At 40.8% G+C, this 18,321-nt stretch overlaps 2 protein-coding genes and 2 long non-coding RNA genes across 4 annotated transcripts; 2 read left to right on the top strand and 2 right to left on the bottom strand.

Moving 5' to 3' along the window:
• Nucleotides 1-489: 489 nt before the first annotated feature.
• Nucleotides 490-5,090, top strand: zgc:195245 (uncharacterized protein LOC565483 homolog). Its single transcript, XM_051950032.1, has 5 exons — nt 490-668; nt 2,154-2,181; nt 3,051-3,156; nt 3,272-3,416; nt 4,410-5,090. The coding sequence occupies exons 1-5, from the start codon at nt 645-647 to the stop codon at nt 4,509-4,511; spliced, it is 405 nt and encodes a 134-aa protein (XP_051805992.1). The 5' UTR covers nt 490-644; the 3' UTR covers nt 4,512-5,090.
• Nucleotides 3,441-13,498, bottom strand: LOC127534555 (uncharacterized). Its single transcript, XR_007942710.1, has 3 exons — nt 13,382-13,498; nt 6,334-6,489; nt 3,441-4,481 (listed from the first exon to the last, which is right to left on the bottom strand). It is a non-coding gene; the product is annotated as an uncharacterized LOC127534555 (long non-coding RNA).
• inavaa (innate immunity activator a) lies at nt 6,388-18,300 on the top strand. Its single transcript, XM_022203535.2, has 10 exons — nt 6,388-6,471; nt 12,182-12,278; nt 13,388-13,521; nt 13,690-13,812; nt 14,388-14,622; nt 14,709-14,762; nt 15,425-15,650; nt 15,890-16,039; nt 16,117-16,786; nt 17,608-18,300. The coding sequence occupies exons 2-10, from the start codon at nt 12,215-12,217 to the stop codon at nt 17,698-17,700; spliced, it is 1,749 nt and encodes a 582-aa protein (XP_022059227.1). The 5' UTR covers nt 6,388-6,471; nt 12,182-12,214; the 3' UTR covers nt 17,701-18,300.
• LOC127534556 (uncharacterized) lies at nt 13,620-14,540 on the bottom strand. The gene is made up of 2 exons (XR_007942711.1): nt 14,418-14,540; nt 13,620-13,835 (listed from the first exon to the last, which is right to left on the bottom strand). It is a non-coding gene; the product is annotated as an uncharacterized LOC127534556 (long non-coding RNA).
• Nucleotides 18,301-18,321: the final 21 nt, after the last annotated feature.

The following is an 18,321-nucleotide window of genomic DNA, read 5'->3' as shown; positions in this document are numbered from 1 at the left end:
TGAGCTTAAGTGAGGTGTTGCTCAGAAACCAAGTTACAAAGGTAGTGTGACCTTTGAGAAGTCCTGTTTTAAAAAAACAAAAACAAATGTTGATTATTCACAGACTACCTCCATCTTTGTGCTAAGAATTCGTAATGAGTTAGAATGGTAGCAAAACACAAAACCATATACCTCAACTACCTGTTCTAAGTGTACTGTGAACCCCTGAGCTGGTAGAGCTAATGAACTTAGAGTGAGAACTCTGGCTGCTTCACACTGTTAGCAGTGTGGGTTTGCATGAAAGTCTTTGTTGCTGGAGCTTCTGTTAGTATTGATGGGCTTCATGGCGATAGTGCCGTGCTAGCTTGGCTTTAAGCTGTATTTGTGTCGGCGGTGATTAACTAATCCAGTGTCCTGTGCCCCGTGGGGGTTGTGAGTTAATCTTGAATGGCGTAATAAGATTTGGGTGTCTACTACCACTATTGACCACTGTTTGGCGGCACATTGAGCCTGTGGATCCCTCGTCAACAACAACATGTTGGCCTCGGACGCAGCAAAGAAACAGACAACAGATAGGCTGAGTGAGGACGTGTGATTCTGTAAATGATGGACTAAAACAGGGAAACTGTGTCTGGACAGATACAGCGGACCTCCACCATCCTGCCATGGAGGGGTCGTCTGCGAAGAAAGTGAGTTTTTGCTGGTTGCTTTCCTATATCATTACTGCTGTCCGATGAGGAGCAGGTCAGAGTCTAGACTGGAGGCCATCTGTCAGAAGTTTAGTTGGCTTTTGGTCAGGCTGTAAGAGTAGCATCAGTTAGTTTACAGTCAGATTTGTTTTGATGTCTGTATAGAGACTTTTTCATATTACTTACACTATGACTAAAGATAAAAATGCCTGCCAAATAGAGATAATTGAATCAGATCATTTTTAGTCCTTTGTAGTCTGCCATATGAAATTGCTTCAGCTAGTAATATATGTGCTCTCATTTCAGATTGTAAGGTTATTTAAGGTTGTTAAACACATAATTTATTGTCTATATTTCATTTTGCTCTCCTGATTTTTGAATAACCCAGATTACTTAAGACAAATGTTGCATACACACCTATGAAATAGCACTACTGTACTGTGAAAACACTGTTTTAACATACTGAAAATAACTGCATAAGAAGGTCAACGGAGGACGAGGATAATTCCTGCTAGAAATAAAAACAAGGCTGAGGTCTTGAACTTTCTGATTTAAATATAGTATTTTGGAGGCACAAGTTATTCATCTAACAGCAATTACACATTGACCAATGAAGCCAAAAAGAACACTTGGATCAGACACTTAAATCCAATGTATTTAACACTGTGTTGCCTGTTATCTCTATGAGGGTGTCACATTGTGAGAATACATTTCAGAGCCTCTATGCTAGCAGAGTCGAGGAGTTCTGAAATCAAGCGGAGTGATTTTGCTGTAATCCATCTCCGTCCTGCAGGACTTCACAGGAACAATGGCTTCCATCAGGTCAGACACCTGCCAAGTTATTTCCAGCTCAGCCTCCCTGCAGGGGCCCGAGGGGGGGGGCAGGATCTGGAGGTTTAACGTCCACGACAGGAACAAAAAAGCACAATCCCAAACACAGAGGTTGAGGATCAAAGCTGAAGGACAGTTTATGACAGAAACTGGCTCTTATAAGCTGGTTTGTCTGCCACAGGCTGCTCAGATGAGTCAAAACAACATCTACCATCTGCTCCTGTTTAATGTGATCCTTCTCTGCTCGATATCTGGTTTCAGTGGGTGTGGCACAGGTTGTGTTACAGGCACGTGAAGCCAAGTTTCATCCCATTTTGTTATGAGTGAAATGGATTCAGACATTTCATTGTTATTTCCAGCAGAACTACATTAATGCTTTTCATAATTGGGGTGGTCCAACATTACAGTCTCTCTGACCGAACTGTTACATCACCTTTGTAAACACAGCTCACCTGCTTAAGCAGCACAGCAGGCACGATCTTCTTTTATCGACTTTATCTAATTATACGCTCTGTGCAGTCAGGAGACAAAATGAAGATGTTTTGACAAACCAGTCTTGGTGCATCAACATTAACATGTTTGGCTGTGAAACAATTTACTTGTGAGAATGCTAACAGGCTGTATCTTCTTCTTTTTACCTGTCAAATTTCACAGAAACCGGGATATGGACATCCCAAAAAAGGTATGTTAAAACAAATACATTTTAATATAGAGAATCTGAATATTAGAATATATATTAGAATAGTTCTCTATCAAACAAATGGGGTGGAGTAGAAGTATAACATTGCATAAAATTTAAATAAAAACTACAAGAAAACATGCACAAGCAAATGAAATTTGCAGTCTTTAAACAGATGCATTAGCACATTTTCATCACTGGACGAAAAGTGTAAAAATAGAGTGGCCAGAAAGGAAAAAACATCAATACTATGCCAAATCCTCCTCCAGCAGAAGTAAATCTACTCTGCACAAGCAGCTCAAAAAAATCTTCCACTGTGAGTTAATAATGTAGTCAAAAGTCCAAAACACAAATGCTGAACAAAATTGAAACACATTCTAAAGTGTAAATAAGCACATGTGCAGTTGATTGATAGATGAACACTGAAATGTTTCTAATCAAATATTTATCTATTTGAGCAACTACAAAGGTCATAGAGTCTATATAATGATACATTGTTCTATCAGTTGAATATCTGATTATTAGATTAGAAATAGTTTGATTGAATTAAGGACAAAATGAAAACAAAGGTGCTTACATACTATTTCTGTATTGCTGAAAGATATGTTACTATCTTAAATGTCTATGAAATCATCGTTGTTTTTCCATTTTTGAATATTTCCATTCAACATTTCGGAGACACAGACCATCAAAATTACAAATACTCAGTTATCATTTAGTGGTTTATGGCTGTGTAGAATCAAACATTTTATCTAAACATTTTAAAATACTGATTTGGGTATTTTAGTGGTAATTCATCAGATCTGAGGAGTTAAACCCTCATATCAGCATTTGTGTGAGCCTTCTGCCTCTGTCCTGTCGCTCTACAACAGACTGCAGCAGTGATGAAGTCGCTCATCCCAAGAAACTAAATGGAACCTCAGCAGAGACGCCGAGTTACCAGAACCTTCACCGTGAGCTGCTGCTCAGCCATAAACGGTCAGGAGGTCAAACACTGAAAACATCTCCACTGTGTGGTCCTAATGTCATCAACGACTGAAACAGAGCAGGTCAGGCGGTCTGTGTTTGTCTAACTCTTGCTCTGGCTGTACAGCGGTTTGCTGCTGGAGGAGAAACCGGAGCTGAAGCGAGTGTTGGAGCAGCGCAGACTGGAGCTACACAAGGAGGAGGAGATGGCACGACGACGGCCCTCAGACCTGGAGACGGAGCTCCGCAAGAGGCAGCAGAAGCTCCAAGAGGTCAGATTCAACACAGAATTCAACACATCACAACTTTATTATTTGTCCCTTGAAGGGGGGTTTGTTATGTGGCAGTTTTACAAGTGTTCACAATAAACAGACAACAAAAACAAATAAGAAGAAATGTACAGAACAAAATAAATTAATAAAAACAATAAAATATCACATGAAACATAAGATAGACAGGGACATTAGCAGCAATATTGGTCATTTAGTTTTGTCTCAGGTGTAGTTTAGCGCAAACAGTTGCTTAGTCAGGAGCAGCAAGACATAATAAAGTAAATAAAAACAGGATGAAGAGCAGCACAGTAAGTAATAAAGTACAGCCTCAAAACACCCTCTTCTCAGTGTTTATAGCTTGGAAAGAAATAGGCACAGAGGAGAACTTGTACGTGCTTTTGTGGCCTGGAGTCCTGCCAGACGAAGATTGGAGAGGAGCGACTTATATTCCTGATTAAGAGGATGAAGAATAGACTCAGCTTTCCTTTAAACTTGTGTATTAAAAATGTCTTCAAGACTGTTCAAACACACCCTAGCTACTTTAGAGACTACTTTTACTATCCTCCTGAGGGAGTTCTTGTCTTTGTTGCCAAGATTTCCATACCAGCATGTTATAGAAAACGAAATCATTGACTGAATAAAGGTAGCAGAAGAACTTCGTCAGTGTCCTGTCAACCGGAAACTCGGTGAAGGAAAGCTTCTTTGCACCACAGTATAACATCATCAAGAACCTGCCCTGACATAAAATATCAATAAAACACAAACAAGTTCAGGTAAATAAAAAGATACCAAGGACCAGAACTGTTTACACCCATGTTTATGGCCACTTATCGTCAAGATTTTATCCACCCTAGTTCTTAAAAGGTCAGATAAACATCCATAAACAACATTTAGAGTCACTCTTTATAAAACTCAGAAATGGAAATGTTGCTAGAGTAAACTGTGGGTGTCACTGATTGGCTTAAAGTTGATTACCTGATGTGTATTTTCCAGTACGAGCAGGAGGAGATCAGGCAGCGGGAGAACGAGCAGAAGATCCCAGAGTTCGTCCGTGTGAAGGACAACCTGAGGAGAACGCAAACGTTCGAACAGTGAGGCCCAAAAGCTCCATCAGACGCTGGAGCTTCTCACCAAAGTGGCCCTGAATCTGTATGTTCACTGTCTGCTGAGCTGTACATTAAAAAAACACACATTTCATGTTTCTTAGTGGACTTTAAATGACATTTTTAAACATCAGACTTGAAGGAGTCATGCATACAAAGCTGATACATAATCCATGTTTAGGAATCATTTCTTAAATCCGTTTCTGAGGTGGTAAGGAAAGTGTTCGTTTTTTATTCAGAATTATACTATTGGTTAAGAGAAAGTTACCTGTATTCTGAGGATGGATGTTTTTTTTAAAAAATGTTTTTATAGTCATTATACTATTTAATGTTTCAAATCAGTATCCTATGCTTCTGCCTGCATTAAAGGAGCAAAAACTGTTTATTTCAAGAAGGGGCCACATCAGTTCAGCCTAATTCTTTACAGAAACATTTCTCAACAGAACTGTTTTGTATCAATAAAAAATCCCCCGGCATTACAAATGTACATGTTTGTTTATGTGTTTCTGTCAAGAGTCTTGATTTTCAGTGCGCTTGTGTGCATGTGGAAATAAAGGCTTTATGGTTTGCAGTGGTGTGTCGGTGCGCTGGACACAATTCAAAGCATTGTGGGGTTGATTTGCATGCTGCTCTTCCCCCTGAGGACTCTCACGGCTCTTTCACATGGATATGGGACTTTGTTTAATTAGCTGATCTTTTCATTCCATCACGGGACGAGAGGAGAAAGCACAGGCCATCTGGAGGAGGCTTTTCAGGTTATACAGGCTCGGGAATACCCAAGGGTCTGGTAAAGGGGACTGGAGACATTTGGGAAAGTCACGGAAGCCACCGGCTGAAGGGAAAATAAAAGTAGCTTGTTTGTTGTTTTGGAATTACAATTAAGTTGTTTTGGCAGCGTGTTGTACACAAATGGCTGCAAGATGACAGAATTATTCAGAATGTGGAAATATTCAGACATATTGCATATACTGTAACCCCAAAAGCTATAATTTATGTGTGGAAGTAATATAATATAATTGGATTATTGTTAATGGTGATTTTATCACAATATTTTACGCACTGTAGCACAGGTTGAATGCTTTTATAAGCTCATCACTTTTTTATATGTATATAAAATCTGAGTATTAGTAGCTATAGCTGTCAAATAAATGAAGTGTAGTTTAAGTGTAGGATTGAATAAAATGGCTAAACATTGCACATTCTAAAAGATATAGTGCTTAATTTTCATTCCTGTACTAAAAATAGTGTTAAATAAACTAAAATAATGAGAAAAATCAGAAAACTCTGCACAAAACAGGTCAAATACAGCCATTTATAGAAAAAGGTCTTCCAATGTGAACTAACATGCACTCAAAATTTCATTTTCTTTATAATTTAATTATGTTTTAATTGAATGACTACTTTGGCCCACTCATCCTATCTTTGGCCACAGTTTTCTCTAACATCATGGCGGTGGAAGGAGGTGAGTGTCCACTAACACTTACTTGCCAGCTGTCCTGTGTTTTCTTTTTTTTAAAGTAAAACTTGTCTCTGCCTCCAGCTATTCTTCTTTTGTGCCCCCTTTTCAATTTAAAGCCCCTCAGTGAGTCGCGTGCTGTGTCAATAAGCAGAGCGTGTCTGGAAACTCAGCAGCGTCGGGACAAACCATTTTAACAGGGTCCAGGGGGGATCACCGGCACAAAAAATACCTTTTCCGGTAAAGTCAAAAAATATATATTTTAATCTAATACGCAATATGAATACACTATTAAGTACACAGAATTAAAACTAGAAAAGAGAATTCGTTTGTAAATAAATATTTCAGCAAAAATCACCAAAGCTCCTCCCCCTGTGTGGAGAAAGTGGCGCCGCTCCTCAACAGATGTCCAAAGCGCTGCTTTCACATCTGAGCGGAGAAAGTCTGAACTGCTGCCTCGGAGAAGATGCTGTAGAGGAGCTGAGTCCGCTATAAGGTCAGTACAAACCAGTTTCTGTGGGTTAAGAACATAATATAACAGACAGAAAAGAAGCAGCGACGTTAGTACACAGTCAGGGCAGGACTGAATCCAATTCAACTTTAGCGAAATGTTACAGAGCAGTTAGCTAAACTGAAGCTGAACTTTGCTTCTGTAATTAAGGGAAACATTAAGGGGAAATTTTAATCACTCTGACTTAACATATTCTCTCTCTTTGTTCATTGTAAAGATGCCAAACTGCGTAAGACCCTGTATAATACTTTATGAAATCCACTTGCAAGTTTTAATTTAACAGAAAGTGCCAACAGGGGAGATTTCATTGCTTTTTTGCATGCAGATCACATCAGACCAGATGCAGATCAAAATCTACTCTATAAACTGGTCAAATCTTTTTTAGATGATGACAGAGAAGCTAAAGAGTCTTTTGAACACAGCTTCTGATTTGTTAAAACATTTATTCTATTCGTAGAAATTGCCAGAATATATAATTTCACCTCTTTTTTGCATGCAAACCACAGGTCCAGAGCAAAATGTGTTGTATATACTGTATGCTGGTCAAATCTTTTTAAAATGATGACAGAGAAGCTAAAGAGTCTTTAAAACACTGATTTGTTAAACCTTATTTCTATTTGTGAAAATGCAAAAAAAAGAAGAGAGCTTCCACTGCTTTTTGCATCAAATCAATACCCACTTTGTATAGATTGGTCAGACCTCAATTACATTAAGACAGAGAAGCTAAAGAGTCTTCAAAACACTGCTTTTAGTCCACATTGTGTGTTTTGATCTGGACCTGGTCTAATGGCATTTACATGCAAAAAAAAGCAGTGAGATCTGCTATTTTGCATTTACACAAATACAGCAAAAGCTCCACAAAACTGAAACTGTGTCTTAAAGACTCTTTAGCCTCTGTAGAACAATCTTATCCAGAATGACCAGACTGTAAAAAGGGTTTTTTTTTTCTCTACAATGCAACGTAAGGACCTTAACTTTCCCCTTAACTGCAGAATCTCAAGCTGACGTCAGTTTATTCCAGCATAATAGGCTAATTTAATCGTGTATAATCGTTAAATATCAAAACACCTAAAAGAGACATGTCATTGTGATAAATGCTCACTCGGGTTCTGCACTTAACTGCAATCATGAGGTGTTTGCAGTTTATTTTCCCCCCTTTTTTGCTCTTTTCTACTTTTACTCCACCTTAGTTAAGATGGAAATGCTGTCATTTTGCTTCCCTAGATCAAAATGTTACACGCAAGGCATGAAATGAAATAAAAAAAGTAGTTAAATGTGGATCCATATTGGGCAACTATAGCATTAAAATGCTTTTTACATGTTATACATATATATGCAGTGTAATTCAGTGTGATAGAGACCATGCTGGCAGAATGTGTGTATGTAATTTTGACCGCTTTATTTGTCTATTTAACAACAAAATGAGATGGCAGTAATTGCGAATAATGAGTAAACAACATCCGTGGCGGTACAGAGCATTCCGCCTAAATACAGTTTAATCATTTGCTCTGTTGCTCTCTCAGTCAAAACCACACTGTAGGACTGTTTGTGTCCACAGCGGCAGAATAAACATCGTCTCCTGCAGCCCACGTGTTGACAGACGCGAAGTGTTACTGCGGTGCCGAAGACAACACCTCTGTGTTGTCTTGCCCCTGCAGTCCTGCGCTTCCTTTGTGAACGGTGGGCACTTGAGGGTGAAAAGCTGTAACCTGCCAAATGGCCCGAGCTGACCACCGGTGTCCATTCAGATGCCTCAGAAATGATGACTCAGAGGGACGAGGTGTCGTGATCCCCGGTCAGCCCCTCAGCCTCTGGAGAACAATGGAGCATCTCTTCTTGCCCTCTGTGTTTATGCTGTCACTGGGCTGTAACTGAGCTGCTGTGTCTGGCCAGCATATGGCCTCCAGTGGATTCAAGCAGGCCGGCATGGTGCTTATTACTCCTGCATTGGCTTTGTTGGAAAACTAAGCCCCCTGCTTTACCTTTCTGTGTAAATCTGAATGAATGTTGGCTTTTTACCCTCGTGTTGTCCTGCGGGTCAAAATTGACACAGTTTAAAGTTTAAAAATGTGGAAAAAAAATATTTTCACAGTGAAAACTTCTGATGTCCACATTTTCAACATTTTTGGGAAATCTTTGAATATTTTTTGGTGGAAAAAAAGAAATGTTAAAAATATTTCTTAAGAACATTCACAAAAAAATCAACCAAAATCCAGCGAATTTCGCTGGATTTTGGTTGATTTTTTTGTGAATGTTCTTTAAGAAAATACTAGACATTTTACTGATATATGTGTAGATATTTTTGGGTATTTTTTTGGAAGATTTTTACTCATTTTTTGATAATATTTAGAAGAATTTTCTTGCCACATTTGGGTGTTTTTTAAAAATAAAACTTTTAAGGAATTATTGGATTTGTCTTCCCGAAGATTTTGCAAATTTTCAGACATTTGAGGATTTTTTTTGCTAAATTTTTGGATATTTTTCAGACAAGGAAACAGTATTTTTTGGTGCCCGTAAATGAAGACAACAGGAGGCTTAAAGGGGCTGACTGCTCGCTATGGCTTTTGAACTTTATGCTAACGTAGCCTCCTGTCCTGCTTTATGCTGCTGTCTGTGGAGTTTCCAAGCTCAGCACTGCTTCTTAAGATCTCACTCCAGTCCAGTGACGTGCTTTGCAATACTACCCTTTCTTTTTTATTTTCTCCTGCCGCTCCCCCACATTGATGCGTTTTTCTTCCAGCGGCCCATGCTGTGTACAGAGTGGATCCGTTTTGCTGAATGGATTCTGGCTTCCCATCAGACTCTGAAATAAGGCATACTGTAAAGTCATTTGGTTTCTTCCATAGTATCAGCATTCAGAGGAGAATCTTAATTACAGGGTTCGAACAGGCCTCGGTCTGGTTTCAGGCAACCCTCGCTGTTTCCCCGCCGAGGCTGGTCCCTGTCGGTAATTCCAGGGCCGACCACAGTGGTAATGAGCACGGCGGTGGTGGTGGCTGCAATCCAGGAGTACGCAGCTCCAAAGGCTCATGGGAAAGGGTGGTGGGGGAAGTCTGGGAGACAGTAAATCCTCATTGTGATCTCTTGCCATAAACATCAACTTCCGCAGATGTTACGCCGACACGGTCCGGTGAGCGGCGAGGACGGGTGGGACGGTCACCTCCAGCACGTTTCTAGGTGGTCATCATTAGCAGTCATCACACACTCCCCTCAATTAACATGTTTTGACTACATCAGTCAAGTCTGCAGTGGAGACTGTGCTATCAGCAGTCGTCCCTTCAGGAAATGGACAGCTACTCCTCATACGCTCGCTCATGAAAGGTCATGTTTTTCTCCACTCCCACGACTTCTTATGAAACACATGACAAACCTCATCAGCGTTTTGGCAACAAGCTGCAACTTCAAGTAAGAGTTTTGCCCCAGCTCAACCCACCCACCCACTCAGCCTAGACCTCCGACCACAGACTCTTGTGAAAGTCTTCAGACAGTTATGGGGTGTAAGTGGGTAAATCCCACATTACTCTGCCTGTCTCTGATTACCAGGCCGGGTTTGTGTCGACGTCTTTAGTTTTAGATCGCTGCAGCGTGGAGCCATGTGTCTGAGAGGCCTCGACCCCGAAAAACACTGAAAAGTCAGCACTGTTCCTTTCTGCAGCTCTCTCTCTGCAGCCTCGTCTCGGCGTTGGCCCGACAACGCTGCTCGAGCCCGAGTTGTCAGCAGATATTGCACCCGCAGCAGATTATTGAGGCCGGTCGGTGGATACAGAGCCTTTTGTTGCCGTGTTGTTTCACTGACTCGAGCTGCTTCGCCGTGCCTCATTGTGCTGATTTCTGCTCATAGCTTTGTCAGTTCACATGAGTTGCTGCGGTGAATGGGTGAGACCCGTTGGATACACAATAATATCCTGTCAGGGCTCTGTGTCTTCCTCGTCCCTACAGGAAAAGGCCCGATACCAATCTCCAAACACAGCAGCTGAGACAGGAGCTGAGGATTAAACACAGAAGCCTTATCAACACATTTTTTCATGTGCTGCCCATTTCCGTGTCATCTTACTTCCCAGAGTTAGCCTTTATTAATAACATCTTATTTACTGAACATGTGAGTTTATTTGCAGGAAATTAATACAGCAGCTGCTCCAAGAGTCATCAAGTTTATGATCTGTGTTTTTATGAAAAAGTGGCATTGACGGAAGTGAAGCTAAAGATATGCTTTAATCGTGTTAGCGCCGTTGCCTCTTGTGATTTTTCTGGCCTTATAAGTCAGAGTCTATAGTTAGGGCAAACATGTGAGATAATATATAAATAGACTGACCTAAAAACTAACAAATAAAGGCATTATTTTCTGGAAGGCTGAGCTGATTTCTCCAGAACAGCCACATGTAGACTCCTGGCCTAATTTCTCGTCTCTTAACCCTCCTGTTGTCTTCATTTACGGGCACAGAACAATATTGTTTCCTTTTCTGAAAAAAATCCAAAAATTCAGCGAAAAAATTCCCCAAATCTCTGAAAATTCGCAAAACTTTCTGGAAGAAAATCCCAATAATTCCTTAAAAGTTTCGCTTAAAAGTTTTATTTTTAAAAAAATCCCCCAAATTTGGCAAGAAAATTCTTGTTGATTTTTAAAAAATGAGTAAAAATCTTCAAAAAAATCCTAAAAAATATCTAAAGTGGATACATATATATCAGTAAAACTTCTGATATCTTCTTTAAGAACATTCACAAAAAATCAACCAAAATCCAGCGAATTTCTCTGGATTTTGGTTGATTTTTTGTGAATGTTCTTAAAGAAACATTTTTAACATTTCTTCTTTTCCACCAAAAAATGTTCAAAGATTTCTCAAAAAAGTTGAAAATGTGGACATCAGAAGTTTCACTGTGAAAAAATATTTTTTTACACATTTTTAAACTTTAAAACGGGTCAATTTTGACCCACAGGACGACACAAGAGTTAATGATATCTCCAATTTGTTGCCCTCTTTGTTTCTTTCTCTTCTTGCTGTCATTCCACTCTGCGGCTCGGTTTTGTTTACTATCGGCCACATGTTTGCCGAAGAGCAATAATGAAGCAGAGCAGGGCCGTAAACATGAATTCTGCTCGCCTGTGTGTGAAAGTGTGTTGGTGAAACGGGGCAGCGTTGCACAGCAGTCAGCGGGGACCTTGTGATCTGATGCTGCGTGGACAAGCCCAGCATTGAGACATTCTTCCACTTCAAAGCCCCCAGAGGGTTTTCTGGACACTGGTTGAATGGGAGCTGAGGGAGGGGAGCACGGGGGGGAACAGGTGCAGTCCACGAGTGGGGTAATTCCCGCTGCCATCTGCTTTCTTTTTCGGGGTCCGGGCCCTTTAAACGCCCTCTGACACGCCTCATGGCGACACACTCCCCACGCCAGCCGCGCCGTGCCCCGTCGCCATGGCACCGTGATTCAGATTAACCCCCGCACATGTGCCGAGTCAACCGTGGGGGTCTGCCTCCTTTGTGATGGAGCATGGGAGGGAGAGGGAGGAGGCGGGAGGAGGAGAGCTGCATGGATAAGTGTGTAAAAAGAACACCCGCCAGTCATTCACTTTTGTTAAGTGAAGCAGCAGAGTGAGAATGAATGAAGCCATGTGGTCAGAAAACAACAGGAGATGTAGGTTCTCCAAAGTGAGCTCTCTACTTTCACTAATCTGAATAAACTTTGCTTTTTACTGCAGGTATTTACAGAAACTCAAGAGCAGATAGTCAAGATGACGGCCATCGAGAGTAAAGAGGAGATCAGTGACACGGACAGCGGGATCATCTTACACTCTGGTGAGGACAAAACTAAAGAATATCGAATGGATTATCAGTGCAGCATCAGACTTCTACATACTTCATGTTCAGATTAGTTGTGCACAATAAGAGTAGTAAGTATAACATAACCTGCGCTTGATTTTGAGTCAGATCCCGGCATTAATGTTTGAGTTTTAAAAAAAAGGAATTACATAAAAATACATCAAGCACAGCAATAGTTTTTTTTTCATAAACATACAACAGAACTAGCACTACCATTAACGATTATTTTTCTATAGACTATTTTAGAAATTAATTGATTAATCTAAATGATTAATATTCCTTGAAAAGCAATGACCATTTAATTTTATTTTATTTTTGCAAACTGTATGCCTTTGTATAATGCAGCACAGTACGAAATGTAAACAAAACTTTAAATATTTAAGTGCAGAACTGTGTATGTATAAATGTTTGTATATGTTTGATATATGTGCAGTAGAATTTGTTGTTATTCATGAGCCTACATGTAGAGCAATAATGATATGTTTTCTTAGCCTAGCCGTGCTAGACAACCTACGGCAACAAATTTAATTCTCTGCCAGGGTGGGTCTCGTTACCCTCGGTAAGCCTCGAGGTTGGATGCTCCTAAAACTGGCCGGACCAATCACCATGAAGTGTAGAGTCAGAAGGCGTTGCGCTGATTGGTTGTATACCTACCCAATTGCTGCAGAGTGATTTGAAAGACAACCTTTTAGCCCGCCTCCCTCCCTGTCGAGAGTTCCTAGACCCTTGTGTCTTCAGACCTGGGTCTAGCGCGGCTAGGCTAATGTTTTCTGGGACTATTGTACAAATCTCAAAATACTGAAGATGGAAAAAGTTTATTTTACTAAACTTATAACGCATGCATATTATTTAAAGCTTCACAATGTACTCTCTGTAAAAAGAACACATGCAGAACAAGACACATTGACCTATTCCACTTCCAACAGACATCCAGTGTTGCACCACAGGACACAGGCAGTAAAATACGACATCGCTTCAGTCTTATGTAACATTTTTTTGCTATTTATAGTAGAAAATGTACATAGAGAGTATTTTTATGACTGGTCGTGACAAAGAAAGTCTGATGTTGTGGGGATTACCTGCAGGTCCAGACAGCCCCACGTCTCCAGTGAAGGATCTGACCACCCACACCAGAGCCCTGAAGCTGAAACACCAGTCACTGGAGGAACGGCTGGAGCTCTGCCTGCTGGAGCTCCGGAAACTCTGCATCAGGGAGGCTGTAAGTAGCTCCTGGATGATGATCAGTATATAAAATAAAAGACACCTGCTGTTTGATGAACATTGTTAAAGCTCTGAATGAATGATTCAGGCTGCATCCTGTGTAAAATGGTCCCAGTTTAGCTTTTTTTTTTCTCTTGTAATCAACACATTTATTTTGTCTTCACAGGAGCTGACCGGCACACTGCCTTCAGACTATCCTCTGATGCCAGATGAGAAGCCACCTCGGGTTCGGAGGAGGATCGGAGCTTCATTCAAGCTGGATGAAGGTCTGATCCATCTGGACCAGCAGGTACGAACCCCCATCAGTGTTTACTGCTTGTGGGAAAAGAAAGTGAACAGAAAACAACAACTTTGAGTCATCAGCTAAAAATAAACGCCAGAATTTGTGTTCATTTTAACAATTCAATAGTTACGCCATGTAGGGAAAATTACACTAAAGGTAGGCATGTTTGCTTCACTGAAGCCTCCAATGGTTTTTGTTGATGGTAAATTGTGAGTTTTTTTAAGTTACCATTGTTTCCAGGCAGGACAGAAGATAAGTTAGACATTAAAATCTATTATTCTGTAACTGAACACTCCCAAAACACATTCCCCCAGTCCATTTTGCAAACACCAACCAGTATAATATGTCTAATTAAATATCAAACATATTAAACTTCAGTTCTTACAGTGTATGCCATATTGGGGCCTTTGTGGTGCAAATCACCAGAGACATTTGTGAAGAAGTTACATCATAGTTAGTGTTGGGCCCAATATCAACAGAAATGAACCCCCATCAGTGTTTAATGCTTGTGGAAAAAGAAAATGAACAGACAAACACTTTGACTCATCTGCTAAAACTAAACACCAGGCTGTTCATTGCAGGATTCAGAGTTGCAAGCGCTAGAAACTGACCTGGCTCTGCAGAGGCAGATTTATGAGGCGGCCCGCAAGCTCTCCCTCGAGGATAAACTCAGCAAACCGCAGAAGAAGAGCCGGCTGCAGCAGTGCAAGAGGGAGGAGAAGAAAGTGAAGGAGCTGCAGGAGGCCGTGTTCCAGCACAGGATTAAGAGCGAATGCAGCTCGCCCTGCATCACCACCTCAGCAGGCCAAAACAAAGGTGAGTGACGCTGCTGCCCCCTGCAGGCCAATCTGTGCAGCACACAGTGGGTTTGATTGGAATTAAAGAGGTTGATTTCTGTGCAGATCTGTGCATGTCTGATGACAGCTCCCTCTCTGATGTGGTGGCTCTGGATGACGGTGAGTAGTTGATTTAAACTCTTAGTAGAATTAAATACTGTAGATTAGATATATTTCTGAACAGGCAACCAAACCTATCATCAACTTTACTTAACATGTGATAATCTGAAATGAATTGTGAGTTATGAGTAAGAATTACAGAAAAAAAAGTTATTTTTAACTCTCATTTCATCCTGTGCATCAAAATTGACCCGGTTTAAAGTTTGAAAATGTGGAATATATATATATATATATTCACAATGAAACTTTTGATGTCCACATTTTCAACATTTTTGGGAAATCTTTGAACATTTTTTGTTGAAAAAAAGAAATGTAAAAGAAAATATAAATTTTATTGATATATATGGACTCACTTTAGATATTTTTCGGATTTTTTGAAGATTTTTACTCATTTTTTGAAAAATATTTACAATAATTTTCTTGCCAAATTTGGGGGATTTTTAAAAATAAAACTTTTAGTGAATTATTGGCATTTTCTTCCTGAAGGTTTTGCAAATTTTCAGAAATTTATGGAATTTTTTTGCTGAATTTTTGGATTTTTTTCAGAAAAGGAAACAATATTTTTTGGTGCCTGTTAATGAAGACAACAGGAGGGTTAAAGTGAAGGCTGCACTGGTTTTGGAAGACAAAAACAATCTGATGTTCTTTCTCTCCCTCCGTAGATGTGGACTCCCTCACCCCTCTCTCACCCCCAGTGTTGGGCTCTTCCTGCTCAGACCCTCTCCAGCTGTCAACAAAGACCCTGCAGTCGTCCCCTCAGTCCACAAGCCAGATCAGTGTGGAGTACGAGCGCTCTCCCATCCAGAACTCTCCCTGGAAAGAGTCCAGCCTGGACCAGCCTTACCAGAAGGCCACAAAACCTCAGTCAGCTTGCAGCAGCAGGTCCAGGTGGGTCACTGAAGTGTGATTATAACCTTTCAGATGCACAACACTGGGTACAATGATTTAAAGTTCTTGTAGCTGTTAGGATGCAAACCAAATTAATGTCAGCATCAATGTTCTTGTGTGCATTTCTCAGCCTGCTTTGACAGAACATTGTTTAGTTTGACATGAAATCTATAGTGGTGTCAAAATCACACATTGCTACACTCGTCCCTCATCATCCCTCCTGTTTCTGTTGTGTGCAGTAGTCCATCAGGAACCCAGGTGTCTGCAGAGAGCTGCAGGATTCCTCTCACTCAGTTTGTGAAGAACTCGGCTCTGCGTCACAGCCACTCCACCAGCGCTCCCTCCACTCCAGAGCTGCTCGTACGCCGCCAGTACTCCCAGTCCTTCAGGTACACAGAGACGTCAGAATCACACACGTTAACAGAGCAACCAACATCTTATAACTGTATATGATATGTCTCCTCAGACTGCCCAAGAAAAAGCTCTCTGCCGACATGGATCGCCTCAACTCGGAGAACAGTCGAGGGCGAGCCCGGCTGCCCCAGCGGCGCTGCGTGGCCGACTTCATGGTGCGTTCTCCGGAGTACTCTCCCCTGGGCCCCTGCCAGTCCAGCTCCGAGGACAGCAGCTCGGAGCACTCATCCACCTCCTACATCAGCTCTCCTGGCAGGGACGGCCCCACTGAGATCCCTAAGCTCTGCCCCCCGCCGTATGGGCTCCACTTTGGTGCGCAGAAAAAAGGCTTCTCCAGCTTCAGCAGCCAGTCTCCATGCAGCCCCGGCTACGTTAGAGGCACAGGGGAAAGCGGCCCGCTGTCTCCACAGGACTCGGGTCTGGGGAAGTGCTTCTTGTCTCCCCCTCCTGTGGCTCGCAGCCCTCAGCAAAGACAGTGGCAGGAGGGAGCGTCTTCCCCGAGGAGCATCCTGAAGCCCCCTCCACCTTACACCAGGCTGGTGCGGACCCCTTCGCTGAAGGAGTACCCGAACCACGGCATCAGGCTGATGCCCAGAGAGATCGTGTCGGAGGAGCTGAAGTCCTGGCATCAAAGGAATCAGCTGCAGAAGTCGAGGCCAAACTGTGGGGAACAGCAGAGTTTACTGAGTCCAACTTCACCTCACATGCCTCCCTTTAAACAGGTTCGTACTGATAATGATGCAAACACAAGCCGCTAACACACAACAGGTCAGGCAGAAGTAATTCAAACATTCTTAGTGGGTTATTGTTTAAATATATTAGGACTGTAAACTAGTAGTACAATCAATCTGACTATTCATTTTTCTGAATTAATTAAACTTGAAGTAAGTGAGTCCTTGTTTCATCCAAACAAGAGTCCAAATCCAGAGATTTTCATTTATTTTAAGGTAAAATAATTATGCAAATTCTTTCACATAAGAAGCTGAAACCATCACATTTTGGGCGTTCTTACTCAAAAAAGAAACACAAAGTGACAAAAACGAGAAACAAAATGACAAAAAAACATGAGACAAACTACAGAAGTCAGACAAAAAAAAACAACAAAAAATAACAAGAACCAGGTACAAAATGACAAAAGAACCATGAGCAATCTAATACTTTATGATCAAAACAACTTGTCATGGTCTAGAAAATATTTTAAATTTAAATTTATAATTTGCAGTTAATGTCTTCTCTGTAATTTTTACACTTTATAAAGTCGTCCCACGGGCCGGATTGGACCCTCTGGCGTGCTGTTTTTGGCCCACAGGCCCAATGTTTGACAGTAAACCATGATAGTGTAAATACAATGCAACAACAAAGATTACAACTAGACCAGCTTTAATGTTCTTAATGACGCCGCCGATCAGTTTACTCTGATTACACTCTTGGACCAAACAAATCTAAAAGTGACTGAAAAATGATTTATGTTATCTGCTACTTTAGTTCCTGTATTTATGCATGTCCAGATGCACAAAGCTGACCTGATGACGTTTTTCTGCAGGGTTCTGGTAATGTGATTCTCCAGAGAGCTGCAGACGGGACTCCGGTCCAGTGGTTTGTGGCCGAAGACGCAGAAATCGTGAGCCAGGTGTAGCCAACGGTCGTTTCCTTTCTATTTAACTTTGTATTTATTAAGTCTTTGGACTCTCTGTGAGATTGTTTGTTGACACAATGCAGAAAACGTGGACCCATCGGTACCGGTGTCTGTAATTAATTTAAAACTTTAAGTAAGGTGGTATGCCAGTTTTATTTATTTCTAAGTATTTTCATGATAGATCTGAGGTGAAGTGAAGCTCACACATGTCATACACTTTCTGTTTGTTCCTTTTTTTTTGTGGCTGGAACACATTTTGCACATAAAACTCACCTACAGTAGTTTTCACCGTTCCTAATATAATTATCTATATTTATCTATTATTTAAAGTCCCTCCCTTATAACATAGAGACTTATAACTAAAGTTTTGTTCCACCTTTGAACACACATGTCTTTATAAGAACTATATATATTGTAGTGTGAAGGAAGATTAATCTTAATGTTTGCTATTAACTCCTAATTATTAATCACTGATGCCTTTAATGGTGGTTTGATGAATGTTTTCACTGCAGTATGGTGTTTTCTTACTAACCCAGTGATTGTATCCGTTTTGATTTGCGTTTTTTGTACATTTATAATAAAATTTATGACCAAAAATTATGTTTGTGGAGTTCTTATCTT

Source organism: Acanthochromis polyacanthus, chromosome 6, assembly GCF_021347895.1.
Source record: "Acanthochromis polyacanthus isolate Apoly-LR-REF ecotype Palm Island chromosome 6, KAUST_Apoly_ChrSc, whole genome shotgun sequence".
In the NCBI taxonomy this organism is placed as follows: Eukaryota; Metazoa; Chordata; class Actinopteri; family Pomacentridae; genus Acanthochromis; species Acanthochromis polyacanthus.
Note: the sequence above shows the minus strand (reverse complement) of the source record. Positions and strands in the feature narration are given on the sequence as shown.